This window comes from Lygodium microphyllum, chromosome 14 (assembly GCF_053477565.2).
Source record: "Lygodium microphyllum isolate KBCC chromosome 14, Lygodium_microphyllum_v1.1.10, whole genome shotgun sequence".
Taxonomy (NCBI): domain Eukaryota; kingdom Viridiplantae; phylum Streptophyta; class Polypodiopsida; order Schizaeales; family Lygodiaceae; genus Lygodium; species Lygodium microphyllum.
Window position 1 is genome coordinate 81,755,932 of NC_141148.1, and position 12,364 is coordinate 81,768,295.

General features: G+C 43.0%; 1 protein-coding gene across 4 annotated transcripts in view; it reads right to left on the bottom strand.

Annotated features, from left to right (window-relative positions):
* Window positions 1–12,364, bottom strand: part of LOC148025772 (vacuolar protein sorting-associated protein, putative (DUF1162)) — a 238,064-nt gene that overhangs the window by 138,104 nt on the left and 87,596 nt on the right. For 3 of the 4 annotated variants that reach the window (XM_087693005.1, XM_087693006.1, XM_087693007.1), the window contains 5 exons: window positions 7,669–8,026; window positions 7,076–7,581; window positions 6,862–6,991; window positions 6,643–6,767; window positions 4,313–4,959 (listed from right to left, as the gene is read on the bottom strand). In XM_087693005.1, coding sequence (XP_087549131.1) covers window positions 4,313–4,959; window positions 6,643–6,767; window positions 6,862–6,991; window positions 7,076–7,581; window positions 7,669–8,026 — 1,766 coding nt within the window. Of the gene's footprint in view, window positions 1–4,312; window positions 4,960–6,642; window positions 6,768–6,861; window positions 6,992–7,075; window positions 7,582–7,668; window positions 8,027–8,434; window positions 8,636–12,364 lie in introns of all 4 variants that reach the window. The other variant, XM_087693004.1, reaches the window with a different exon arrangement.

The following is a 12,364-nucleotide window of genomic DNA, read 5'->3' on the forward strand; positions in this document are numbered from 1 at the left end:
GATGTTTACTTGCAGCAATGCTCCAATCCCCCAATGTTTTGATTTGCAACATTAGTTTGTGTTACACCATTGGATACCCAAGATGACCACTTGCAGCCTTGGTCACAGCCTTGGGTCATGAGTGACTTAGTGACAATGAACAAACAAGACCTTAGGGTGAGGGCAGCTAAGTTCTACAAATGGGACTAAAGGCCCATTTTTGCACATTCATTGTGTGATCACTACACTTAGAGTCTAAGTCCCAGTGGCCATCACATCTATACATAGATGGTGTGGGTTGGTGGTATGGGACACCATCTTGTGGGATGTGAGCATGGCCTAGTACACTATCGGCCCTAGGCTCAAGGCTAAGCTTGTCTGGCTCTATGGCTGACAAGTAGAGCTTGATGTCCATTCTCTTATGATTCCTATGTCTCGGGTATGGTTTGTCTTGTGTCTTGTGTCTTGTGTGTAGGTTGGATCTGAGGGGTATCACAGCATCAACTTGCCCTTCAACACAAGATTCAATAACATGCATAAAACCACCATTCGCTCACAGGACCATGATGGTCAGCGCTTGATAGGTTCACTTTCATCTCGAACAAGTAATATGGGACACTACCAGTGAGAGGGGTGAACATAAGAGACACATATTGCAAGTGATGGTTATGATGAGGAGTTGTTCTTGACTATTACTCATGCTTGGGATGGTGTCAAGGGTTTTTAATGTAAATTTATTGGACATGCATCAGCGATTGGGTCCCAACAAGCTGCCACTTCATTGCCACAGCAAACCATCATTGGGCACCGAGAGACTTGGCACACACAAGAAAACGTAAGAAGTTTTTAATAGTTGTGCTATTGTGAAGAGAGAAGAGTGTGTCAAGGTAGAGAACAAGTGTAGAGAGAGAACATGTTGAGAAGAGAGGATGTGTCGAGAGAAGGAAGATGCTGATGAGAGAGAGAGAGAGAGAGAGAGGTGTATGTTGGTCAATTCCAATGGGCACCACCATTTGTAATTGTGCTACAATGGCAGGCTGGCAGTTGATGATCCAAGCATTGACGGATTGTCATTAGGCAACTTGCTATTAAAGCAAGTGAGGGTGGTTGAGGAAGTCACTATGAGCAAGTTGAAACAGCTTGACAAGTGGCCTGCAAGTGGTCCAGCATGTGATGGCAAGAGACAAATCATTGGCGAGCACAACAAAGAGCTGTGCGGCTATAGATGGGGCTGCATCGCATGGCCGCCTAATCAAAAGGGGCCACATTGTTGGCTTTTGTGGCATCCCCACCTTAAAACCCCCCAACCCCGACAACTAAAAATAGCCAGGCAGCTTGAATTTCCTAGGCCCCAGTTCCAAATAAAAAATAAGAAATTCCTAGCATGCCCTGCCTTAAAGCCTTTAGAACCACGCTCCCACTACCCTTCCCTACCATTGTTCAACATTTTACCAACCGTTCTTTCTTTCCTCTACAGCACCAACTCAAATGATATCAGTTATTTACACTTTCTTTCTCACTCACTCCATCTCACCCGTTCTTTTACCCTCTCATTGTTCAACAACAACACGATCATCTCTTCTCATTGTTCAACACCCATTCTCTTACCCTCACTTTATCTCACCCGTTCTTTTGCCCTCTCATTGCTCAACACCATCATGGCCTTTTACAACGCCATCATCTCTCCTCACTGTTCTTTTACCCTCTCATTGTTCAACAACAACATGATCATCTCTTCTCATTGTTCAACACCCATTCTCTTACCCTCACTTTATCCCACCCGTTCTTTTGCCCTCTCATTGCTCAACACCATCATCTCTTCTCACCATCATGGCCTCTCACAATGCACCTCTATTTGAGGCTCTTGTCACGAGCAACCCACAACTCATTGAGGGAGTTCATTGACTTCTCCCAATCCTAAGGGCATGCATGGGCATTGTCTCAAACGATCTTCTTTATTCATGATGGGGATTTGTCTCTTATGGCTTAAAGAAGTCCAACGGTAATCGAGCTTCACATTTCCCATTTTCCACTTGTGCTTGCAGCCAAGGATACACTACCTCTTCAGTTCCATCTGGATCCCTTCAAAGGGAAGGAGGAGGAAAGTGATGAGACTAGCATCTACTCATGGCTGGCCAAGTGTGAAGGCATATTTCAGTTTTGTATCAAAGAAGAGCAGCACACTGAGCAAATACAGATCATGCTCCAAGGAAAGGCATATGCTTGGTGGGCGGGGTTATTCTCCAAGCCTAAAAGGAGAGAGAATGAAATGTGACGAGACTAGTGGACAGCTTATTTCAATTTCTATCAGTTCAATGCAACATAACACCTCGAGCATATACAAATCATGCTCCAAGGAACGGCATACACTTGGTGAGCAGGTTTAGGTCCCAAGCTCAAATGGAGTTTCAATCCATTTTTTAGAAGCATTCTGCAACCAACAATTGGATTGAGAACTTCTACAAGTTGTTTATGAATTAAGGGGACTTTCTGGTTAGGCAATTGAGTCCTATACATAGGACTCCATGCCCATTTGGGCACAATCAACGTGTAATCACTACACTTAGTACTCTAGGCCCCATGGCCATCATGTCCATACAGTAGGATGGTGTGAGTTCGTGGTAAGGGAAGACAGCTCTTGGGACACAAGTGTGGCTTGAGATGCTGCTGGCCCCAGCCTTGTGGGGTGAGCCCATTTGGCTCTATGACTGGATGGTGAGCCTAATGCCCATTCCCTTATAGTTTCTATGTTAATGGTTTGTGTCATGGCTTGTGTGCAGCTTGGTTCCTATGGGTACTTTCCATTTGTTACAGTGGTCACGGCCTTGGGTCAGCAGTGTACCGAGCCACACTCGCATCTTAAGATATGGCATCCCATAGTGCATTGAGCATTCACACTAAGACACTCATGATCCAAGGCTACGACCAATGATCTAGGAGCCACACTCGCATCTTAAGATATGGCATCCCGTAGTGCATTGAACATTCACACTAAGTCACTCATGATCCAAGGCTATGACCAATGATCTGGGCACCTATCTTGGGTTGTCCAACAATGTGACAGTTTGTGTGTAACACTTTGTTATACTGCCCTTTGATATTATTGGAGGACAGTTTTTACAATATATTTCACAAGAAAGAAGAACAACTTGTGATGGTATCTAGAATTCTACAGATGCAACTCCCATGCAAGACCCCCTATTTATACAAATTTGCAACTTTCCAGCAAATACAACTGAATTTGCTCAAATTGTTTACTCTATGATACCTAGCAGATTATCCCTAACCGCTTCATAGGAAATTCTGCAATGGTGCACCAAAATGGAGCCCAAGGTGGGCAGCAAGTATGATCAGTTCCATTTGTACTCAACGAAAAGAGTATACAGTGCCCACCTGTTGGCACTAGCTATCCCAGGCAGCAGGAATCTCATGTGTGGCTTGTAACTACAAGTAAAATGGCCTAAAACAAGGAGGTTCTTTGGTCAAACACACCAGTCCAGAGTTTTCCTTTTTTGCTTACATGCAGGCACCTAGGTTGAACACATATCATGATCACATAATCCATAACATTAATGGATTGGAACATTGCACAATTCTCATGTTCTCGCCATGCCATTCTTCATATTCTCCTGCATCTCAGACCAATCATTATCAAAATGATTGTCTTAGCTTATACCAATAGTTGGCATATAATTGACTAAAGTGAATATATGTCAAATATCAGACTAAAGTGAATATATGTCGAATATCATTGACAACAAAGCTCACTGTGACCAGATTAGATGTGGTTCAGAAATCCTCAAACAATGGGTAACCTATGGCTGTACTACTGCCTGCTGCCAATTCCAAACTCCTATATTAAAAAGTCAGAACATGAGCACCTATGACCCTAAATATCTGCTGTACTTCCATGCAAAAACATGTCAACAAGGGATCTGACAAGGGTGCTCAAAATAGAAACTGTACTGAGCTCACCTTGCCATTTTCCACAAAAGCCTTTGCCCAGTAGGACATAAATGGAGCTGATAATGTGCTAAAGGCTCAGGGTCAACCTGTCTAACACGATCACACCCCTACATTATAATACTCTCTCACCTACATCCATATTCAATCCTAGCAAATGATGATGTGCTTTAACGTTTTGCTTTCACTTTGGGAGTTCCATCTTTACCTACTAATATGCCTTCACTTGAAATTTTCTGGTTGAATATTCTGGTTTCAAGAATTTTTAGAAGCTGTTTCTTCTTACCTTAACACATAAGTTTCCATCTTTGTGCCTCATTTAAACTTCATACACTGCTATGGTAAATCCAAACTGGTTAACTGTACTTACCATTGATCACTGTTAGCTTCCAGGTATTCAAATACGATCTTGCACTCTCCCATGAGCCTACTCTTGCAAGGATGAACATGCACAACAGCTCCAACATCCTCCAATCTGCCTCTAAGAAGAGGTAGTAAATGCTTTCCTTGTCCCATTCCATGTAGTAAAGTCAATGTGATACTTCCCACCTTTACATCCACCTTTGGGATGGCGAACGATGCCATGGAAAAATCCTTCCCGCGCCCTGGAACATCTATCTCAGGCATCTGCTTTGGTGTTTGAAGACAATGGTTTTCTTCCAGACCAGTTGATTCCAGTACTTTAATCTTCATAGGACTTCCAGGTTTGGGAACCATCATCGGTGCTCCACCTGCTAAGGTCAATCCTTGTTTGCTCTTCTGATTGACTAAATATACCAGATTTCTGTGTAAACCTGAGTGAAATTGTATACTTTCATCATCATCCTTAGTTGAATTTTTGCATGGTAACATTTGCCACAACTCCCCCGACCCATTATTAACGCTTGATACATCAGCTAAGCCAGATCCAGGGCGGAAGTGCACACGAAAATGCTCACCATTAGCATCCTTTGCACCCACAGATATTAGTGAAAACCATGATGGTGGCATACTGCTGCGATGTTTTTGATATTTTACCTGGAAGACAGAATTTCAATGTGTTCATGAGAAGACATAAACCCCACATGAAATTTTCTATTTAGGTGTACACTTAGACTGTGTGGTATGGAAGCAATGTAACATGCAACATTAGACAGATTGCATAATGAGTTCCAAAAGAGAACATAATCCAGACAACCAACAGATTCAAATATGTCGTGGACACAAATAGATTTGAGGAGGACAAGGAGGAAGTAGGAGGGACTACATCATATATCACATTTTCTAATGAAATGACACAATATTTGAGTCCAGGAAAGGTGGTCTTGGTGGGAGACTACAATACAACGATGCATAGATCACAGAAAGTCTGCTTACACAGCAGCAGTTATATACTACAGTCTAGAGCTACTGGAGCCAGGATTATGGCACCATCTGATGGGGCATCTGATGAGGAGGTAGCAACGGTTGAGCAGGTATGCATGCTTCTGCCATTGGGATCCTGGGATAGCCCAACTTACGACTTCTCAGTACTGCCCCAACCAATCGAAGGAGACCACCTGCACCTCTCATTTTCCATCATACCCCCACCTCACCCCACAGCTATATCCACCCATCATATAAATATCACTTTCACCCATGAGTGTAGACACGTATGACGATGCCCTTTACCACGAGCCTTGGGACATCTGGATGCAGAGGAACCACTAGATGCACATATATCACATCTTACTGACCAACTACATTACTTTTACATCGCCAGCTTTCACAGCACAAGCCCCAGAAGAGTTGGTATGTTGACAGTGTAATGGGACTCGTGCATGACAGCTTTTCAAAGTACTGGCCACAGTATTATGGTATGCAATGCTCACTGCTTTATTTCAATAGTCCAGTTTAAGCCAAGATTAAATTTGCAGTATGTATTTACTGCATGCCCTCAATGTTCACTCTGTTCACTGCTGTGTGAGTAATGCAGTTTAAGACTGCAATAATTACACAGCCAGTCATGTGCATCACAACAATCACTGTTCCTTCACAACCATCAAATCACTCTAGCATGACAGTCCAGCACAATCAAAGTCACTGCATAAGAGAGAGCACAACCACAGCCACTGCATCAATGCATAATCCAGATCCCTACCACAGTCATTGCATGACTGCATAGTCTAGAGCATGACCAGAGTCACTGCATAACTGGATAGTCCACTGTGCGGTCACAGTCACTGCAAAGTCAAACTGCATAACCAGAATCACTGCATAGTCCACCTACCAACTAGAATCACTGCAAGACAGTCCAGAATAACAGAATCACTGCATTCCCTTATTCACTGTTGACCAGAATCACTGCATTCCAGCACAACCAGAATCACTGCATTCCCGTGCAACCAGAATCACTGCATGACCAGAGACCAGAATCATTCCAGGACAGAGAGAGAGAGAGAGAGAGAGAGTAATGCTCAAGTCCAAACCAAACTCATATTGCCAAGGGAAGAGAGTGTGTGTGCGGGTAAGCTCATGTGTCTGTGTGCGCATGAACATGCACACCAACATGAGTGTGCAATGCATGAATGCATATGAATGTCTTATCCAAAACACCAAGTAATGTACATATTACAGCACAAAAGTGAAAAAAGGAGAGAAGCATGGATGTGCACATGAACATGCAAAAGCTCTCAGTCAACGATTTTACAAATTAGCCAAAGATTCAAAAATACATATCACCTTAAAAAGAGCCTTGTCTCCTACAAGGCTATAATGTAGCACACCAATCAAGCGATATTGATTATCTGTTTTCTCAACTGCCATGTATAAGTGCTCGTGCACATCTTTGACAGCCACAATCGAACCTACACCCAAATATTTCTTCATGCTTAGACTCCAGAGTAAACCAAAACAACTTCATATAACATCCTTACTAATTCACAAACCTCCACTACTCACCATCTGGAACATCAAAAGCACAATGAGCTGTTTCCCCTGAAAGTAGTGACTGCTCAGTGTTTGTATTCAATGTGCTTTTACTTTGACTTGTTGAGAGGCCAGAAAAGGATGCAAAAAGTGCTGAAAGGAGCTGCAGAGTACAATTTAACAATTCACTGCTATGATATACCACAAGAAAATGTAGAAAGGTAGAATTCAATCCCGTATTTGCTACCTGTATCTCAGAAGTTGTTACTGCAATATCACTGCCAGAAAGAGAACAACTGCCTTCCCAGCCATTTAAGGATACCGATGGGAAAGATGGCATTACAACATTTTCTAGTGTGCATGAGAACTTGAGCTTCTCTATAATATAATCTATCTTTTCAGAGCTGACACCCTCCAAGTTACTGAATGAAGTTAAATCATGATCCCAACCATCAAGTGCTGTCTGTTTGTTTGATTTCAAGTCTCCTGACAGTGAAGTCCCTTTTAAAGAGTTGGAAGGATTTTGCAGGTCATTTGGAATTTTGTCAGTGTGAGAATCTGAAACTAAACTAAGGCTTGAACCAGACTTAGGAGCATGATTCTGAGTGCTGTGCTCAAGCCTTCCCAAATGCTTGCCAGAAAGTTCTAGGCAATACATAGATAGCTGAGTAACCTTGCAATCAATAGCCCTCCCCTTTATACCTCCTTCAAGCTTTGCAGATGCATCAAACTCAAGGACCAAGCATGCAGGTTCTGAAAAACAACCACATTGTCCTGTGTTAGGGACATGACATAAAGCAGAACAAAAAAGCCCATAAATAAAGTTACGAGATTTATAACCAGATGATCCATCAGTCAGTGCTAGCACTAGACAGGGCCCACGAAATTCCAAAGATAAGCCCTCCATCAACCAAGGAAAAACACGCAAGATTGATTCTTTCTCCACTATGGATGATCTGTTTGGAGCTGAGTTGAGGCGCCCTTGTTTAGGTACTGGAAGCAATGCATGTTGAATGGGTATTGATGCTGATCTATGTAAGTTATGGATGCTTTCATGCCAAATGTTATCTGCAGATGACGTCAATACTTCACCGATTGATCCATTCCCAATGAAAATATGTTTTAGAGAGAGAAAAAGCTTCTGAGTTTCCTCTTTCAGCTTTATCAAAGCATGTGCATCCACCACAATTAAGCCTTCCTGCATAAAGGTTAGATTGCATTAGATCACCAGCACAACACCACCAAGTATCCCTCAAACCATCAGTATCTGAAAACACAAGGTAAGCCCTGAAAATCTTTACAGCTATAACTGAAGCTTAAGCAACATATCACTCTATTTAATTAATTCATAACATATAGCTTTTCCTCAAAGCTGTTTTTGAAACCTAGACTCAGCTTCTATACCACCAATTTCAAGTTGCAGGCAAAAGGACCAAGCATAGCACTTAGCAACCCCGCTGCTGCCTAGCTTGGTCTATGAGATTTTTTGTTACCTTCTACACGGATAAAGGAACACAAAAGTGCAATTGAATTTCACGAGACTTCATCTCACAGGCTTTATCCTTATTGACAAGAAGCAGGAGAATTTCCTTATATATAGATCTACATCTAATTTTAGGGAAAACTTCTCATTATTGTCATCTTCCCACTCCTTTCCACCAGCCACCAGCATCTTTCCTGCTGCGAACTTATTGACAGAGGTTGCCACCCTGCCCCCCCAGAGGCTGCCACTTGCATCCAGCTCAGCTCCTGCCTTAGAGGCTACCACCTTGCCTTGGAGTGCTGCCACCGATTGATCTGCTGTCACCTGCTACCACGTTTATGGTGAGAGAAAATGAGAAGAGAGAAAGACTAAATTTCTATCTTTTCATTCAATGCATCAAATTGCTTGCTGTTTTTCACAATAGAGAGAGATGAAATCGAGGAATCCATGGCCAGGAGCATGAAGCCTGATTTGAATGGGCAAAAAAATCAAAATTTTAATGGATTGAGGGGTGGCTGAAAAAATGGCGCCTCCCCCCAATGTCACGATGTTTCTTGATTAGTTATGCTTCTTTTAAGCATCATTAGTCTTTAAACTTTAAAAAAAAACCGGTCCACCTTCGTGTGTTCACATTATCTCATAAGTGGTCTCTTCATCACCATTATCAAGAGGAGGAAGGCTGTGTTTTGCTACTGCCCTGGCCTGCTTCATCATGCAATCAGCTATATTATCCTCACTTGCTGTCCAGGCTACGTTTTCAGCCTGCCCAGCAGTGTTTCACCTGTCCAAAGGCTACATCAACATCCTCCTACATGGAAGACTGCATTTCTCTCCCTCTTCTGCTGCCTACATCATCATCATTCACAGTGGACTGCTGCTGCATTTTGCGATCCACCTCAAGTACAACACACTCTCAAAGTTATTCTCAGCATCTCTCACACATCTCTCAGCCCACCTCTGCCCCGGTCCTTGAGAGAGACAGGTTCAACACTCCCTTTGTATCTCTCTCTCTCTCTCTCTCTCTCTCTCTCTCTCTCTCTCTCTGTGACGTGGGATGTCTTGTCGCCGATATGCTCTGACGTGACGGGTATGCTCTGACGTGACGTGACGGGTATGCTCTGACGTGACGGGATAGGTTGTCAAGTCTGATGCAGGACAGGTCATCAGTAATGCAAGCGTGATGCAAGACAGGTCGTCAAGTTTGATACAAGTCTGAGGTCGTCAGTAATGCAGGCATGAGCTCTCTCTCTGATACAAGCATGACCTCTCTGATGCAGTAATGCTGTACTGACAAATGTCCTGTGACAAAAATACATGCTGTGACAAATGTACTGTGACAAATAAGAATGCTGTAGTGAGAATGCTGTGACGAAGGTACTGACGCAGGAGCACTGAGAATGTTGTAAATGTACTGACGCAGGAGTACTAAGTAAACACTGACGGGATGTACCTACAGTAAACAGTGGTGGGCCTTGTGAACAGTATCTGCAGGGATGCGCAGTGACTGATGGGACAGTTTTGTGTTGTGACTGTGACTGTATAAGAAATGTGTTGACTCTCTCAAACTGAAGTGAATGCAGACCTATGTGAATGTACTGAGATTGCAGATGTACTCAGACTGATGTGAACCTTGCCATGCTGTGTAGACTGGAGACATGAGGAATGGAGTAGATCTGATCCTTTTGGCATGAAGTTCTCTTCCATCTCCTTCGCTCTCCTCCTCAATACTCCCAAATGTGGTCTCCCTTCTTCTTGACTCCTTTCTTCTCTCTTATAACTCTACAAATCCCTAGTGTTGTGAAATGCACAATAGCAAAAATCCAAAATCAAAGCTAATGCTAAAGCAAACACTCTATACTTCAAAAAGCTACAACAAAATTGGGGCTACAGATGTACCCATCATTGGGGCTTGGTGAGTCGGGAAAGCTGACACAAAAACAAAAGTCCTCATCTTGAAGTTTGGAAACTTGGAAAATAAGAGAGCCTTCCTTTCCAAGAGGATCGCTCTCAAAAGAGAAAAGATCTACCTAGATGAAGACCTCACCCCAGCCCAAATAGCCCACAAGAGGGAAAATATGCCACGTGTTCTAAAGGCACGGAAAGCAGGTAAATGGGCTGTCTACAGAGATGCAAGAGTCATCATCACAGAGAAAAGGACAACATGACGGTGCGCGGCCTATCAGTCCCTGAAGTTCACATTGTGGAATTGCAATGGCTCCCTTAAGACAGATGCAGGTTATTTTGAGGATACTTTCAAAGGGATAGACATTGCTATGTATACTGAGACTATAACCGGCCTGTTCACTGGAAAGGGCGGTAGAGTACAACCAAAATATACAAATGCTTTCACCCAATTCACGGTCGCCCACTTTACCTGAACTTAAAGACACAGAGTCAAGAAGAAATACAGGAAGCTAGAATGCTCCTGTTGTGACATAGACACCCTGTTGGCCCCTAAGTCAGGCGCCCCTTGCGGTATTTCTTTTTTTTTTTTTTTTTAAGTACAATGGGCTGCCTTTCACCTATTCTGGGTGAAATTTGATAGCACAACAGTACAATTACTGACCCAAATCAAGTTGACCAGGAGGGGAAACTCTGCCCACGTCTGAATCTTCTGGTTGGAGTGCAGAATTGACCATTTCAACCTGCTGTATTTACTGGTTCAGACCTGTTCTGAAACCTGTTTACAACTCATACTGTTCCATGTACTGTTCAGCCCACTGTAATTACTGGTTCAGACATGTTTTGACACCTGTTCTCAGCTCATATTGTTCCCTGCACTATCCTGCATCATCTGGGCCAAGTGCCCCTTGATTCTGACATCAATTGGGCTCTGAAATAACCTCTGAACAGTCCAGAACAGAACTGATTTAATGCTGTTTCAGACACTTGCTTGGTGAGGTTACCACCCTCACCTGTTCCTGCTTGTGGGCAGCAAACAACTGCTCCTGTTCCTGGAGAAAAGAGGCTCTTGCCTCATGCAAAAACAGCATATTCCACACAGGTGTACCTGAATCAGAAGAAAGGCCCTTGATTCTGCAGCATAACCATACTGTCAAGGAGAGAAAGAGAGAGAGTAGGAAGCAAGCTCAAGCCTCTGTGCATCATAGACAAGGTAGACCAGCTCTCAAGAGCTCTCCATCTGCAGCAATCCATCTCCCTTTCACAAAAATGAGTCCCCCCATGCATTGAAACTCGTTTTTGTGCTGCCCTCTCTCTCTCTTTTGGGAATTTATACCCAAATTGTGACACATGGCATACATGTAACAATTTTCCTATTCAAACCTTTCGGTCTAAAATTCTCCATCCTCGGTTCAAAATTTGATCTCGGCACAGACCAGAGGATTAATCCTCGTACAAAAACGAAGATAATGACGCGAACAGATTCTAGGGTCCAAAAATAGTAACTCCCTAAATTTTAAGAGTTGCTTCCATTGCATCCCCACTAGTCTTCTGACCATCTTTGCAGACTATGGCTACATCCAAATCTGTAATGTAGCTCAACTGAAAGTGAATTTCCACTGATGACCCCACATGGACTAATCTCTTGAAGATTTGTCCATCTTCACTTTGAACTAGTCTCTTCCAAGCTAGTTCTTCAACACACTTGTCCATATACATTTTCACAAGTCTCTTCCAGGCTTGTCAATCTACAGTGCCATCAGTCTCTTCCAGACTTATACTGGACCTTAACTGTCCAGTCTTGACTCACTAGACATTCCTGTCCGTTTCACAAACTGGCCATGCAACTCAGGCGTTTAGATTTCAAGAGGGATCCTTCCAAAAAGAAAAACCAAATATAATATGTAATAAAGAAATCAACAAAAAGGTAATAGTTGTCACAGTCTTGTGATATACCTCCCTCTCGAAATCGCAAACGTCCTCGTTTGCATGAATGTCATACATGCTTCCAGCTAACCCAGTGAACTTACACTTGGCAGCACATGTATAACACATACATGCTATCAGTCAACATTGTGAACTGAACACACTGTTAACACATGTATGTTCTAACTGTGAAACATGGCAGACCATTATCATGTGACTCCACAT